Source organism: Drosophila gunungcola (genome assembly GCF_025200985.1).
Source record: "Drosophila gunungcola strain Sukarami chromosome 2L unlocalized genomic scaffold, Dgunungcola_SK_2 000052F, whole genome shotgun sequence".
Classification (NCBI taxonomy): domain Eukaryota; kingdom Metazoa; phylum Arthropoda; class Insecta; order Diptera; family Drosophilidae; genus Drosophila; species Drosophila gunungcola.
Window position 1 is genome coordinate 183750 of NW_026453165.1, and position 12398 is coordinate 196147.

At 40.9% G+C, this 12398-nt stretch overlaps 4 protein-coding genes across 5 annotated transcripts; 2 read left to right on the forward strand and 2 right to left on the reverse strand.

Moving 5' to 3' along the window:
• Window positions 1–2211: 2211 nt before the first annotated feature.
• On the reverse strand, window positions 2212–7306 carry LOC128253563 (homeobox protein orthopedia). Of its 2 annotated transcripts, XM_052982031.1 has the most exons (5): window positions 6408–7306; window positions 5594–5859; window positions 5206–5538; window positions 4347–4758; window positions 2212–2762 (listed from the first exon to the last, which is right to left on the reverse strand). In XM_052982031.1, exons 1-4 carry the CDS (start codon window positions 6446–6448, stop codon window positions 4358–4360), a joined length of 1041 nt encoding a protein of 346 aa, XP_052837991.1. In that variant the 5' UTR covers window positions 6449–7306; the 3' UTR covers window positions 2212–2762; window positions 4347–4357. The 2 variants fall into 2 exon arrangements, with proteins under 2 accessions (XP_052837991.1, XP_052837990.1); XM_052982030.1 differs by lacking the exon at window positions 2212–2762 and having other exon boundaries at window positions 3917–4758; window positions 6408–7305.
• Window positions 7307–7889: 583 nt separating this feature from the next.
• On the forward strand, window positions 7890–8969 carry LOC128253565 (uncharacterized). Its single transcript, XM_052982034.1, has 3 exons — window positions 7890–8181; window positions 8243–8584; window positions 8651–8969. Exons 1-3 carry the CDS (start codon window positions 8095–8097, stop codon window positions 8900–8902), a joined length of 681 nt encoding a protein of 226 aa, XP_052837994.1. The 5' UTR covers window positions 7890–8094; the 3' UTR covers window positions 8903–8969.
• On the reverse strand, window positions 8945–10442 carry LOC128253567 (uncharacterized). The gene is made up of 3 exons (XM_052982036.1): window positions 10227–10442; window positions 9828–10138; window positions 8945–9774 (listed from the first exon to the last, which is right to left on the reverse strand). Exons 1-3 carry the CDS (start codon window positions 10282–10284, stop codon window positions 9682–9684), a joined length of 462 nt encoding a protein of 153 aa, XP_052837996.1. The 5' UTR covers window positions 10285–10442; the 3' UTR covers window positions 8945–9681.
• A 410-nt stretch (window positions 10443–10852) lies between these two features.
• On the forward strand, window positions 10853–12375 carry LOC128253564 (inositol polyphosphate multikinase). Its single transcript, XM_052982033.1, has one exon. The coding sequence runs from the start codon at window positions 11007–11009 to the stop codon at window positions 11991–11993; it is 987 nt and encodes a 328-aa protein (XP_052837993.1). The 5' UTR covers window positions 10853–11006; the 3' UTR covers window positions 11994–12375.
• The last annotated feature ends 23 nt before the right edge of the window (window positions 12376–12398 follow it).

Genomic DNA, 12398 nt, shown 5'->3' on the forward strand with positions numbered 1-12398 from the left:
TATTTACTCGCATACAGACATAAAGGCTTTTTTTCGTAGTTGAAAACAAAATTTGTGCTTTTTTATACGATAGGTACGGTGCGTTTTAAAATTATATGGTTTGGTTAGCTTATTAGTTTTTGTACAAAAATATAAATTTATAAATTTAATATTTCTAAAACGAATGTGAGCTGTAAATATTTTTGTAGTTACGAAAGGTTTTATGTGAAAACATATTTCACGCACTGTAGGCGGATAAAAAAATGGTAAGCGAATTTTTTATACATTTTTTTGACAATTTCTTTTGACCCGCGAATGTACGTGTAAATGTATATGCAGCATATGAAATATTTACCCATTAAATTTGCCTTTAATTAAATGTGTTTGCCTCCCTGCCCTCAAGCTCGTTCCCCTTCAGACTGCTTTTTTTTCCTTTTTTATAGGAGCCAAGGGAGGAGGTCGGTCGACATTTCGTTTGTTGAAATAAAAATATTGTTAATTGCAATTTATTCACATGAACACCTCTCCGTGATCCAAACGGCAATGGGAGGACGCGGATGTGGGGCCAGAAGTCATTTCAGTCGCATTCGATTTTAATATTTCATTATTTAATATTGCCCTGTCGCAGTCGGTAGTGCAAATCGAATGCATATGCATAATGAATAACTCATTTGGAGAGATTCATGAGTGCCGGGGAAACTAATTGCGAAAGGATTGCACTGGCAGAGGAATTATGATGGCACATTGGAGGACCATTGCTCCGGGGAAGGATTAAAGCCGATTTAGGTTGCAATATGCTGGGATAGGAACTGCTTATAATTTGTATTTTTTAGGATATATGCATCAGGAAAAAGTCAATAATTTTAAATCCTCTTGATGAAGAGCCCGCAAAGGTTTTATAATTAAATGTATTTTTAAGATATCTGCATCAAAAAAAGGAAATAATTGTAAATCCTCTTGATGAAGAGTTCGGTAAAGTTTCTACAACTAAATGCGTTGTATTAACAATGACTCTTGTTAAATTTGTTATATTTTTTAAGATACATACATATATATATATATATTTATATATATATAATAAATAATTTTTAATCCGCTTAAGGAAAAGGCGGGAAAATTTTTATAATTAAAAGTATTTACTTACAATCATTTTAATTAAATGCTTTTTTTATAAAGGGTACCTTTGCGGTTTTAATCCTTAGTTATATACAATTTTTGTTATAATTAAAAGAATTTACAATCATTTTAATTAATTTTTGCAGTTTTAATCTATAGTCACATTAAATTTTACTATACACTTTAAAACCCAATTAAATCAAAACCATCTCCAGTTATTTTTCTATCCATCAATCAGAACAGACCCATGTCATAGCTCTTGGCAAGAATCCTGCCGTAGATTAGCAGATGAAGCAGGTGAGTTTAATCCATAAAATGTGCGATTATTGCGTTTATGCGGCCCGGGGCGCATTCGATATAAAATATAAACAAACGTTAGAGAAATTACAGCACAAAAGCCGAGCAAGGAGCAGAGCCCTCAGCTCTCCATCGCAAGGATGTCCTTATACCACACATGCCTTATGTATGTAGGTATATACCTGTAAAGCGCCCCCCTAAAAACCCACCTCCCCATTGCCCCTTGTTTTACAAGGGACCGACGCTTATTTGACTATCGATTAAAGTTTGTGGTCCTTGTGCACACAGCCCCGAGTGGCGAGTGCTCGTAATAATACCGAAGAAAAGATTTTCGATTAATTTTAAATGTGCCAGAGCAAGGAGTAGGAATCAGTTTGACAGGCTAGACAGACAAAAAACTATGTCGAAATTAAATATGATTTGAAGAAGCTCAGTCTACTCAAAATCAGTTCTTTGAATAAAGGCTAAAAATGTTTAAACATTAAAATGTACATTTCTGGAGCCTATAAAGTATATTTATTCTTGAAGAATAAATTTATTTAGAAGAGTGGATTAGAAATGTCCGCCTGTCCGTTTGTCTGTCCGTTCGTCTGTCCTTTCATCTGTCCGTTCATCTGTTCGATTCTTTTAGTTTTAAATTAAACTTTACGGTCTTCTTACAGAAAAAATGAATTTTAGTAAGAAATCGAAATAGTTTTGTTTTATAGAAAATTTAAATTTTGTAAAAGCTGCCAGGCTACATCAACTTTTTCTGGCCGAAGTTTGTTTCTTTTCTTGTTTTAACCGTGTTTAAAAAATTAAAAATATACAATTTTTTACTGACTTGTCAGATCTTCAATCACTTTTGGAAAAAAGACAGGCGAATTTCAGTGCGCATTGTTGCGCGACCTCATAACAGAAGATTATCCAATGGCAACCGGTCGCATTCTCATCCTCATCCGCATCCGCATCCGCAACCATGGGCCGTCATGTCAACCCTCGACCGGGGATAATAAACATTTTTTGGCCATCCGAGCGTGCTGGTGTGTATCTGATTCTGCGGCCTGTCCGCCCGCTGCGACATACACCTCAGCCTCAATTAGCTTATTGTCCTCGTCATTGTCAGATGCAAAATGGCTGACGACAGCATCCAAAAAGGGGGGTGGCATCTGGGTGGCCCTTGGCCTCGCAAAATCCACAAGGAGCTTGCCAAGGTGTTAAGCTAGCTGAGCCGGGTGCCCGTGCCTCCAGCAGCCAGTCTTTCACTCTCCGACGGGCCTCACCCAGCGTCAATCCCTTTAAGGCTTTGGCTTAAGTCCTGCAAGCTTTGCAGGCCCAGGAACTGTCTAATCCAGCCAGGGACACTCGCTCACTCACAATATTAATTAAGGCTAAATACGAAAAATATTTAAGCAAAATTTAGCAATAGCCCTTATAAACATTTCTGGAATTTGAAAATTAAAGAAAACATATTAAAGACAAACTTAAAACACAAACGACCTTACAGAAAAAACTTTCTTCCACAAAATCTGGGCAAAGGTATCAAACGAATGGGTATAAAAATATTGCCCTCAAGCCAGTTCTAAATCTCTAGATTAGAAGTCGACTTATTAATATATATTAAACAAATTTTCCATTCTATAAAACCACAATGAATACATTTTAATGAGTGTATGTTTTAAAATGATAGAGTAATGTCGGTTTTGCGATACATACATATTATAAATAAAACAACCAAAGTTAATTTGATAAACACACTGTTCATTGGAATTTAAATATAAAAACACATTTCATAAACAGAAGTGCTTTGCTTTAAATCCAACTTTGCCAACCCCGCCATTTGCCGCCCTCATTATGCCCTCATCCGCTATGAGCTTTTCCCTAAGCCGAGGCAGCTTGTAAATGAAGTCCAGGAGGGTCCTTCCCAAAGACTGCTTAGGTTCAGGTCCTGCAGGAGTCCACGGTTATCACAGTGAATGGAAATGGAAATTACAGTCGGCAGGAAGAGGAGAGCATTCAGAGACTCTTTGGCAATTGTTAAAAAGCAAAGCAAATGTTATTGCCGAACAAACAAAACTGAAACCCGAAATCCATTCAAATCGCACAATTAGTTTGCCTCTAATCCGACCCACAAATAGGGCGTGTGCAAAAGGGTGGGGCGTGGCAGGGGCGTAGGGGGATTCCATTGTTAGGCACACACATGCGGAATCCATAAAAGCTTAAACAGAACCTCGCCGGAAAAGGTAGCCAAGGACTCAAATTCCACTCTTCATACATTCAATTTTTCATGGCACTCAAACAGAATTTCTTTAAAGTTTTAGAAAACTTCACATTTTAGTTGTCAATTAAATATTTGTATTGTGTTACTGTTAGAAAAGTAAAGTTAAAGTTAAAAAGTGTACAACTTTTTTATAATCTCAAAGTTCTTTTTATTTGTTCAAAAATTATTTTTTCAAGTATTTTAAATCTTTAATCATTAAGTTACGGATTTTCTTAATCTAAGCAACGTTTGCAATTTAGCACTCTAAAATGATGTCACGATAATTAAAAATCAGAAATATGTTCCAAAGAAAAAATACCAAATTGTACGAAAAATTCAAAATAAATTTAAATTATGTCTTCATAAGTATAAATTGTAAATTAAAATAAAATTACCAAAATAAAAAGGTGTTTTAAAAGTTTTTAACGATAAATTGAAATCATAAATATAACCAATATAATTAATAACAAATTTTACCCAATCTAAAAAGTGTTTGGAAATATTTTTTGTAAAGTGGGGCGACCTTGCTTGGTGTTGAACTTAGGCTACGGCTTATCGACATTGACTAGAAAACAATAATAGAACTAGAACATGCTTCACACTTCATTATCCCCCCTCTAATCACCTTCATTTCCACACAAAGAGATGGAGCAACTTCAATTAAAGCTAGGATTGGATTAATTTAAGTTTACGATTAACTAAGAAAATAATTCACCTATGTTGGATTCACATAACATCACCAGCTCCCACTGAACCGCCTTCATGCTGGTGATGATGATGCAGTTGCTCCACGAGATCAGCGATTCCCTCCACGCCAATGCTCAACGATGGCAGCGTCTTGTCCAGCACCAAAAGTGAGGGTGGCGTCTTGGGATCGCCCTCCTCCATGCCAAAGGCGGACATGCCAATCCCCTCCAGGCACAGTTCATTGGAGGAGCCAACCAGCTGGGAGTGACCCACATAGGGCTGCATTTGCGACTGCTCCATGCTGAGGAGGCAGTCCGCCTTGAAGCTGTCGATCGTGAACTGGTCCACGTCCACGCTGAGGAACTTCATGTCATCGTAGCCGGAGGAGCCATCGGTGGTCATGTCCAGATTCAAGGAGGCGGCGAATTCCAGACCCTGCACTGATGAAAACAATTTAATAATAAAAATAAATATCTAGATAGTTAATTTATTGTTGAATATTTCATATTTAAATAATATATAAATTCATTATGTTGTACAAAATTATAATTTAATAAAATAAATTTGACCTAAACAGATTGTATTAAGGTTTAATATAAAATAAAAAAAAAAATATTTGATTTCCAAATTTAAAATAACAAAATTGCAGTGAACGGAAATTAAAGGGAAAAATAGTTAAATACTGTAATTTAATTTCTGTTGTCAGATATTAAAATCTATTCCAAAAATCGTGAAATAAAAAAACAGTTTTAGATGTTTATATTTAAAATAACTAAAAATCGCAATGGATGAACATTAAATTAATAAAATCTATTCCAAAAATGGTCAAATAAAAAAATGTATATTGAAAAAAAAATGTTCGAACTGCAATTGAGTATGTTTTTTACCAGTGTGATGGTGCTGATTCTGCTGATGCTGCTGGTGAGGATTCGAATGGGTTTGCATCTGTTGTGGCGGGTGCTGTTGTTGCTGAAGTTGATTTTCCGGGTCCATCTGCGGTTGTGTCTGCGCTTGCGTTTGCGGTGGATAGGTGGACCATTCCATGGAGAGACCACTGCCGCCTCGCTCCAGTCCCAGGTGGTCAATGTTGAGGTTGAGGAAAATGTTTGGCGACAGGCGGGAGGGCGACAAGGCTCCAGTGACGTAGGATGCCTTGAGTTCGTTGTCCAGGGAGTTGGAAGACTGCGGTGGAGTATCCGGCAGTAGGTTGCCCCCACCACCTGAAACATATACTTATTACAAAGTTACTCCCTGAAATCCTTTCAAGACTCCTACCCAGCGCACTATCCAGTTGACCCAGCACAGCACTATCGTCGTAGGCCACATCGAGATCCAGCGCTCCCTCCTTGTACTCCCCGCCCGGACCGACGATCTTCTCCTGCTTTCGCCACTTGGCCCGCCGGTTCTGGAACCACACCTGCACCCGTGCCTCCGTCAAATCGATGCGAACGGCCAGCTCCTCGCGGAAGAACACATCCGGATAGTGGGTGCGCTGGAATGCCCTCTCCAGCTCCTGCAGCTGCAGCGTGTTGAATGTGGTTCTGTGGCGGTAAGACAGTTCAATTGTTTATTAACGAATGTGCAAAGTATATATGGCTAATAGGAGCACTTTTATTTTTTAAATTCTGACTACTTTCGGTGAATGCCACACCCGATAACTTTACTAGTTAAAGGGAAGACTCCTTATATTCATCTAAAGTTTTAAATATTAGTTTTTGTCTCTTTGTAATTTGTAGACCTCGAATTAGGCATATTTGCAAAATGTTTTATGATTGTAGTAAGAAGATTGTAATACCACCAAAGTTCGTCTCTTTAAAAATAAAGTTAAAAATGTAATGCCTGAATGTTTAAAAAATTGTTGAATATTTGAAGGAAACGCAAATGCAAAAAATATGAATAATATATATATAACATTATCAAAAGCTTAAAACATTACTTTAAAATACAATTTTCTTAAAAATTCAGTCTCTTTATCGGTTAGTCACTTTTTCCAAATAAATAAAAAGTTAAAATGTAATTTATTTAAAAGAAGTTTATTTCTTTAACAGCACTATTTTTAAGGTATATATATATCCTAGAAGATCTCTACCTGTATCGCCTCTGCTTGCGCTTCATTGTGCCTTTGTCCATGCGAATCCTGAGTTGGGTGTGGGTGAGATTAGATGGATGGAGTAGATGGTGAGGTGGTGGCCACCACTGCGGCTTGGATCTCGCTCAATCTGAATATCTCCCTTGGCTGGATGGATGGGAATGGGAATGGGGGGGGTCTTCAAGCCCGTCGTGACATAGTCGCCGAGTGTTTTTCTATTTTTTAACGATTTTCGTCGACACTTCGAGGGCTTCGCGGCGATGCTTCGTTTCGCTTTTCCGCTTCGACAAATTCGACTGCGGAAAAACTGTACAATAACAACAGCGGATGGAGTCTCCCCAGAAATGCAGAGCTCAGCATAAATCCGCCACCAGAGGAAGCAACATCTCCTCCGGATTTCCGTCTTCTTGTTACACTCGATTTTAGCAGTTTGATGGCTATTGGGCAGTCAGATTTTCCGGCTGTGCATGTCAAACTGTGTGGCACAGGCAATGCTCTTGCCTCAACGACGCGAATTCGACTGAGGAGGATTTGGATGTCCACAGCGGACAGTGACAGTAGTGCGTGCTACCCGTCGACAGAAGCCCTAGAAGTCGCCCCGAGTCCACTGTTCCTCACACACTCGCGGGCTCCCTACGAGCAGAGGTCTATTCCATAGACTATAGTCGTCTACAGCCCAAAGGTCTGACCCGGTCTAGCCTCTTGGCCAGTCGTTCTAGCCGGACGCAGTTCGTTATGCCACAGGCGCTCCACCTGACCCAAGCTGGCCAAAATGGAAGGCACAGTGAGCTCATAGTAGGAGCGGAAAGAGGCGTTGGAGGATGGAATTTGGAAATATAGTTAAAGTAAACATAGAGGTACAACTTTTTAGCCTTCTTTAAAAAATAAAATTTTTAATTATTTTTCTATTAATACGGAAGACTAACTAGTAAGTATTAGAAACAAAAAATTATAAACAAAGTTTTGAATAATAATACCAGCAAAACATGAAACCAATCCAAGACCTACATAATTTATTTACTCAAAAAAAGAAATTGTCGAGGAAACTGAACTATTTTACATTAATTTAAAACAAAGCTACAAGAAAACAATATATAATTTTTTTTTAATTGAAGAATACCATCAACTTGAATGAAACTGATTGGAAATCTACAAAATAAGTTTATTTCCTCTGCAGAAGGAAATTCCGGAAAATTTAAATCCAATCGGAAATCCATTGAAACCAAGCCCATTTTACCCAAAAGTATTCTATAGTAAAACGTTATCGGAGCTATTTCGGAACCCAAAAAACCCACCCTGGTCAATGTCATCAATGGGTGGGGATCAGATTGCCTGCGTACAGTGTACACACATGTCTGGGTCAGTGGGCTTCCTTTGAGCACTGCCATTCCCACTGCCACTGCCACACCCACAGCCACCTCCACCTCTGGCGGCACTTGAGGCCTTAAAGCCATTTCCCCATTGAAAGCAGCAAAAAAGTATAAATAGCCGAACGACTCAACCCCATCAGCCAGTGGGCCACTTGAGCCTGGCGTGGTTTGTTGCCATTGTTGTGGTGTGTCAACTGTTGAATGTCCATTGTTTCATCCTGTCCAGGTGACGGACCGTAATGGATGCTGCTTGGCTGCTGCTGCCCTCCACACAACTCAGCCACAAAAGGTAATCCGAGCGGCGACCTTTGTCCTAAATGGGTATAAAAGTGTGGTGGCTTCTTGGCCAGAGCCCCAAAAGGAGTTCAGCACTGGCCAAGCACAGATCGAGCAGGATGCCGTGGGTAAGACATCTGAAATCTTAACAAAAATGTATAGTAACTTTACCTTTTTTTCCTCCACTAGTTGCCCTTTTCCATAACAGCGCTGGCGCTACTTAGCCTGGCTAATAAAGGATATGCCAATCTATACTCCAGTGATGGAGTCTTCGACGAGTTGGTGGGTCTAAGGAGCTGCGAACCGAAATGTCTGGAGCAGCAGGTGGAGGAGCAGCAATCCGATCGCAGCAGTACATCTAAAATGCTGAGTGCCCTTTTCGGCTTTGGTCCTAGTACTACACATCCCACAGAAATTACGATGGCGATGCCACATCAGCTGCCGCCCATGTATTACAACGATTTCTATGAGGATTTGCTGACCACCAAACGCAACGATGTCCATTCCACTGGCTGCGATTGTAAAGTCACGGTTTGTTTGTTTGTTTTTCCATCAATCATTAGTGGATGTTTACAGCTTTCTTTTAATCCCATCTAGAACGAACTCTTGGATCTGGGCAGACTGCATTTTCCTCGCTACCTGATGAATGCTGTTTGCGAATCGCACTCCGGACGGGACATGGCCAAGTGCACCCATGGGTCCAACTGCAGGCCACTGGAGTACAAGGTAAAGGTACTGGCACAGGGTCTACAGTCGGAGCATGAACATGCCAACTCTTGGATGAGCAACGAGCAATCGTGGCAGTTCAAAACCGTCACCGTAAACGCCGGCTGCTTCTGCGCCAAGTGATTGAGAAACGTTGAGGAACTGCCGATGTGTGAATGTGTAATATTTGTATATTAAAGCGCCAAAAAGACGTCAAAATTGCTTTATTGCTGAGAGGAGATTCAATTTGGATAAGGTTCTAATTTAAACGTCACGTACATAAATAAGGCATTGTTCGGGTCTTACAGAATATATAGACATGTTAACGAAGGATATATTGAGCTGGACAGGACATTTAAAGTACTGTGATAAAAAGTATTTCCCTATCATATTTAACTTTAATCAATAAGTAGAATTTTCTGCAGTTGAACATCACGAAATAATTATTGCTCTATAAAGCCAAATGCAGTCTAATCAAATTTGATAATTTACTATCTCAAAAAAATGGAATGAAAGAATAGAAACAAATTATTTGGTATGGGAAATGTTTCGAGATGTAATGCCTCACAAAATTGAGATATTCAACGGGCATGTCATTTTAGACAGCATAGAAAAATACATAAAAATACACAAAATATATGATAGGGGCTATGTTTCAAGTTAAAAAATTTAAATGTTGTTCGTTAAGAGTCTGAAAAATATTCGAGATAAGAGTCTACTTGTTAACTTGATAGAGGAAATGTTTGCAATGAAGAAGAGATACGTAGCTTGTTTAGAGTTTGTAAAGTATTCGAGATAAGTCTACTCTGTAACTTCAAGGCACTTGGACGGTCTACTAAACAAATGGACTGTGTAATCTACTTAGCTTACGGACGGATTTGTCGAATTAATACATCGGAGCGTTCTTATAATGCCGTTCGAGGCTAGGAGCGTGGAATCAGCCAGGATCCCACCCCTAAAAGTGTGATGATCAGGCCCAGACCGACTCCATAACTTTGTCTTGAGGTAGCGCCACTCTGTAATATGTTAGGATTAGATATTATAACTTTTTAACTTCATTTCTACCCACAATCACAAAGTAGTTGCACCGATCTCCCTGGCAGCACTCATTGCAGGCCCAATCCTCGTACCAGATGTGGGTGCAGTACAGCTGCATGTATCGTTTCCTCTTGGACTGGCACTGCTCCTTGGTCATGCATCGCTTGGACACATAGTACTGTTTGAGGGCTCCTTCCGAGAAATACGGCTGGGAGCCCCAGCGGATTTCAGTGCCGCAGACATTCTCGAAGGGCTCGCAGGTCTTGATGGTGTTCAGGCACTTTTCCGTATTGCCCGTCTGGTTGGAGCACACATAGCACTCCAATCCAGCCACAAAGTTCACTAAAAATATATGGTTTATTGGTTTAATACAAAAAGAAAACAATATTTAGGCGTGGCCCAAAGTCGGGCTTCAAAACTGAAGACTCACCCTGCGAGCACAAGTAAACTGCGGCAAGCGCCACGAGGGCTATCTCCCAGGATTTCATCGCTTATATCTTAAGTAATCTTGATTGATAAACAACCGATTAGCTGCAGGTAAATAAACGCTTTAAATTAACAAACACAACCACTCCCAAAAAAACATTAGCAACAAATTAGAAGAACGCGTGCCCTTTGCAGCACTAGTTTTCTGTCTTTACACAACACTGGAACTGGACGTTGGGTAGTGCTGCCACCTGTGGCTCTTAGTATTTGTTAGCTTGAAAACGGCTAAAAAAGTCTGTAAATTGTCTTAGCTGTCAGTGCTACAAGTTTAACCTGTTTAAGGCTAGATTTAGCTTCATTGAAAATGGTATAGTTCATGAAATTCTAAGTAGCCTATAGCGATAAATCTAGCTAATATGTAAGTCCATATAGTTAATAAATATAAATAGGCATTTAACTTGACTTTTTAAAATATTTTTAATTCAGATTCTTGCTCAACTGATCGACAGCTCAACTCCAAGCAACTCTGACATCTTTTAGCATTAATGCATTATACATAGCTAAAATTAGCTATGAATATTATGAGGCTAATAAAAGCCAAAACAAGCCAGATCCGGCGGAAAGGGAGCCGGTCTGCCATCACTGATTCAGCATTAAGTGCGCGCAACATTTTCTGCGCGAGATTTGCACAGGCATTCTGATCGCCGCCGCCGCCGGTGTTGATCCTCCTGTTTCCAGATTAAAGACGAATATAACGCGACACCAAGGACTCCGACTCGGACCCATGGCCAAGAATGAGCTGAAGGAGCTGTCACCGCCCAGGAAGCAGCCGGCAATGCCCGAGGGATTCCGCCAGCTGAAGACACAGGTGGCCGGCCACACATTTGAGGAGTCCAACGCGGAGGCAGTGGGTCTGCTGCAGGATCCCACCGCCGGATGCGTGCTGAAGCCCATGGGCAAACCGGAGTGCGGCGAGCGGGAGCTGCGCTTCTATGAGTCACTCGCAGCGGCAGGTGCTTCAGGTGATAATGACCTTGCCCTGCTCCGCGGTCACGTCCCCCGATTTTACGGCCCCCTGAAACTGGTTGTGAATCGGCGCGAACGCACGTTCCTCCGCCTGGAAGACCTTACGCGTGGGATGAGCCAGCCATGCGTCATGGATGTGAAGATGGGTAAACGAACCTGGGACCCGGAATCCTCGCCGAACAAGCGAAAACTGGAGGAGGCCAAGTACGTGATGTGCAAGCAAAAGCTGGGCCTTTGTTTGCCAGGATTCCAGGTGTACCTACCCAAGGATGCGGAGGAGGAGGAGGAGGAGAAGAAGGAGCATCCAACAATCCTGCGACATGGCAAGGACTATGGCAAGAGCTTGAATGTGGAGGGCTTCAAGCAGACCATGGCCTTGTTTTTCAATGCCAGCACAAGTGATTCCAAGACCAGAAGAGTCGGAACGGAGCTGCTCCTGAAGGAAGTGCTCCGCCAGCTGCAGGCAATCCTCTCCTGGTTCCAAAGGCAGCGCCTACTGCATTTCTATGCCAGTTCTTTGCTCATCTGCTACGATTACTCGAGACTGGCGAATTCCAATACCCAAAAGTCCCTGCTCAATGGCCACCATCGTCTCGAAAAAGATGATGACCCTGCCAATTGGGTGCGGGTCAGAATGATCGACTTTGCTCATGTCTATCCAGCGGATCGGGCCCTGCCAGATGAGAACTATCTGTTCGGCCTGAGGAGCCTGATAGAAGTTGTCCAGTCAATACTCCACCGATGATCATGCAACGGGACCAAGACCACCCAAAGATGTACTTGATGCAGTTGTTCCAATCTCTCATTGCAGTGAGACACTTTTGTATTATTGCCGAAGCCAAAAGATTAGTCCACAGTAGTGGCCCGCCTGTTCAGGGGTTGGCTAGCTACTCTAAACGTAGAATAAAACCCGGTTTTTTACACATTTGTAATGTAGTTTAGTGCGTGCTGGATCTTGGGGGATATTAAATATCTAGTCTCTGGTTTCCATGAAATAATAAAAACCGTATGATTTGTCATTGCATTATCTGTTCGACTAGTTCAGGCGAACAGTAAATATTTACGTTAAGTAAATACCCATCTTATCTGATAAAAGATAGTAAATCGCATGCGATTAGAACAAGAAACAGGTTTTGTAATGCTTTAAGTT

Excerpts from the sequence above, each read along its gene's own strand:
- LOC128253563 (XM_052982031.1), bottom strand. The coding sequence starts at position 6,448 with ATGGACAAAGGCACAATGAAGCGCAAGCAGAGGCGATACAG. Across the intron at positions 5,860-6,407 it reads CGCAAGCAGAGGCGATACAG|AACCACATTCAACACGCTGC; the intron begins GTAGAGATCTTC and ends TTACCGCCACAG. Across the intron at positions 5,539-5,593 it reads TCAACTGGATAGTGCGCTGG|GTGGTGGGGGCAACCTACTG; the intron begins GTAGGAGTCTTG and ends TATATGTTTCAG.
- LOC128253564 (XM_052982033.1), top strand. The coding sequence starts at position 11,007 with ATGGCCAAGAATGAGCTGAAGGAGCTGTCACCGCCCAGGAAGCAGCCG.
- LOC128253565 (XM_052982034.1), top strand. The coding sequence starts at position 8,095 with ATGGGTATAAAAGTGTGGTGGCTTCTTGGCCAGAGCCCCAAAAGGAGT. Across the intron at positions 8,182-8,242 it reads GATCGAGCAGGATGCCGTGG|TTGCCCTTTTCCATAACAGC; the intron begins GTAAGACATCTG and ends TTCCTCCACTAG. Across the intron at positions 8,585-8,650 it reads GCTGCGATTGTAAAGTCACG|AACGAACTCTTGGATCTGGG; the intron begins GTTTGTTTGTTT and ends AATCCCATCTAG.
- LOC128253567 (XM_052982036.1), bottom strand. The coding sequence starts at position 10,284 with ATGAAATCCTGGGAGATAGCCCTCGTGGCGCTTGCCGCAGTTTACTTG. Across the intron at positions 10,139-10,226 it reads AGTTTACTTGTGCTCGCAGG|TGAACTTTGTGGCTGGATTG; the intron begins GTGAGTCTTCAG and ends ATATATTTTTAG. Across the intron at positions 9,775-9,827 it reads GGTGCAACTACTTTGTGATT|AGTGGCGCTACCTCAAGACA; the intron begins GTGGGTAGAAAT and ends AACATATTACAG.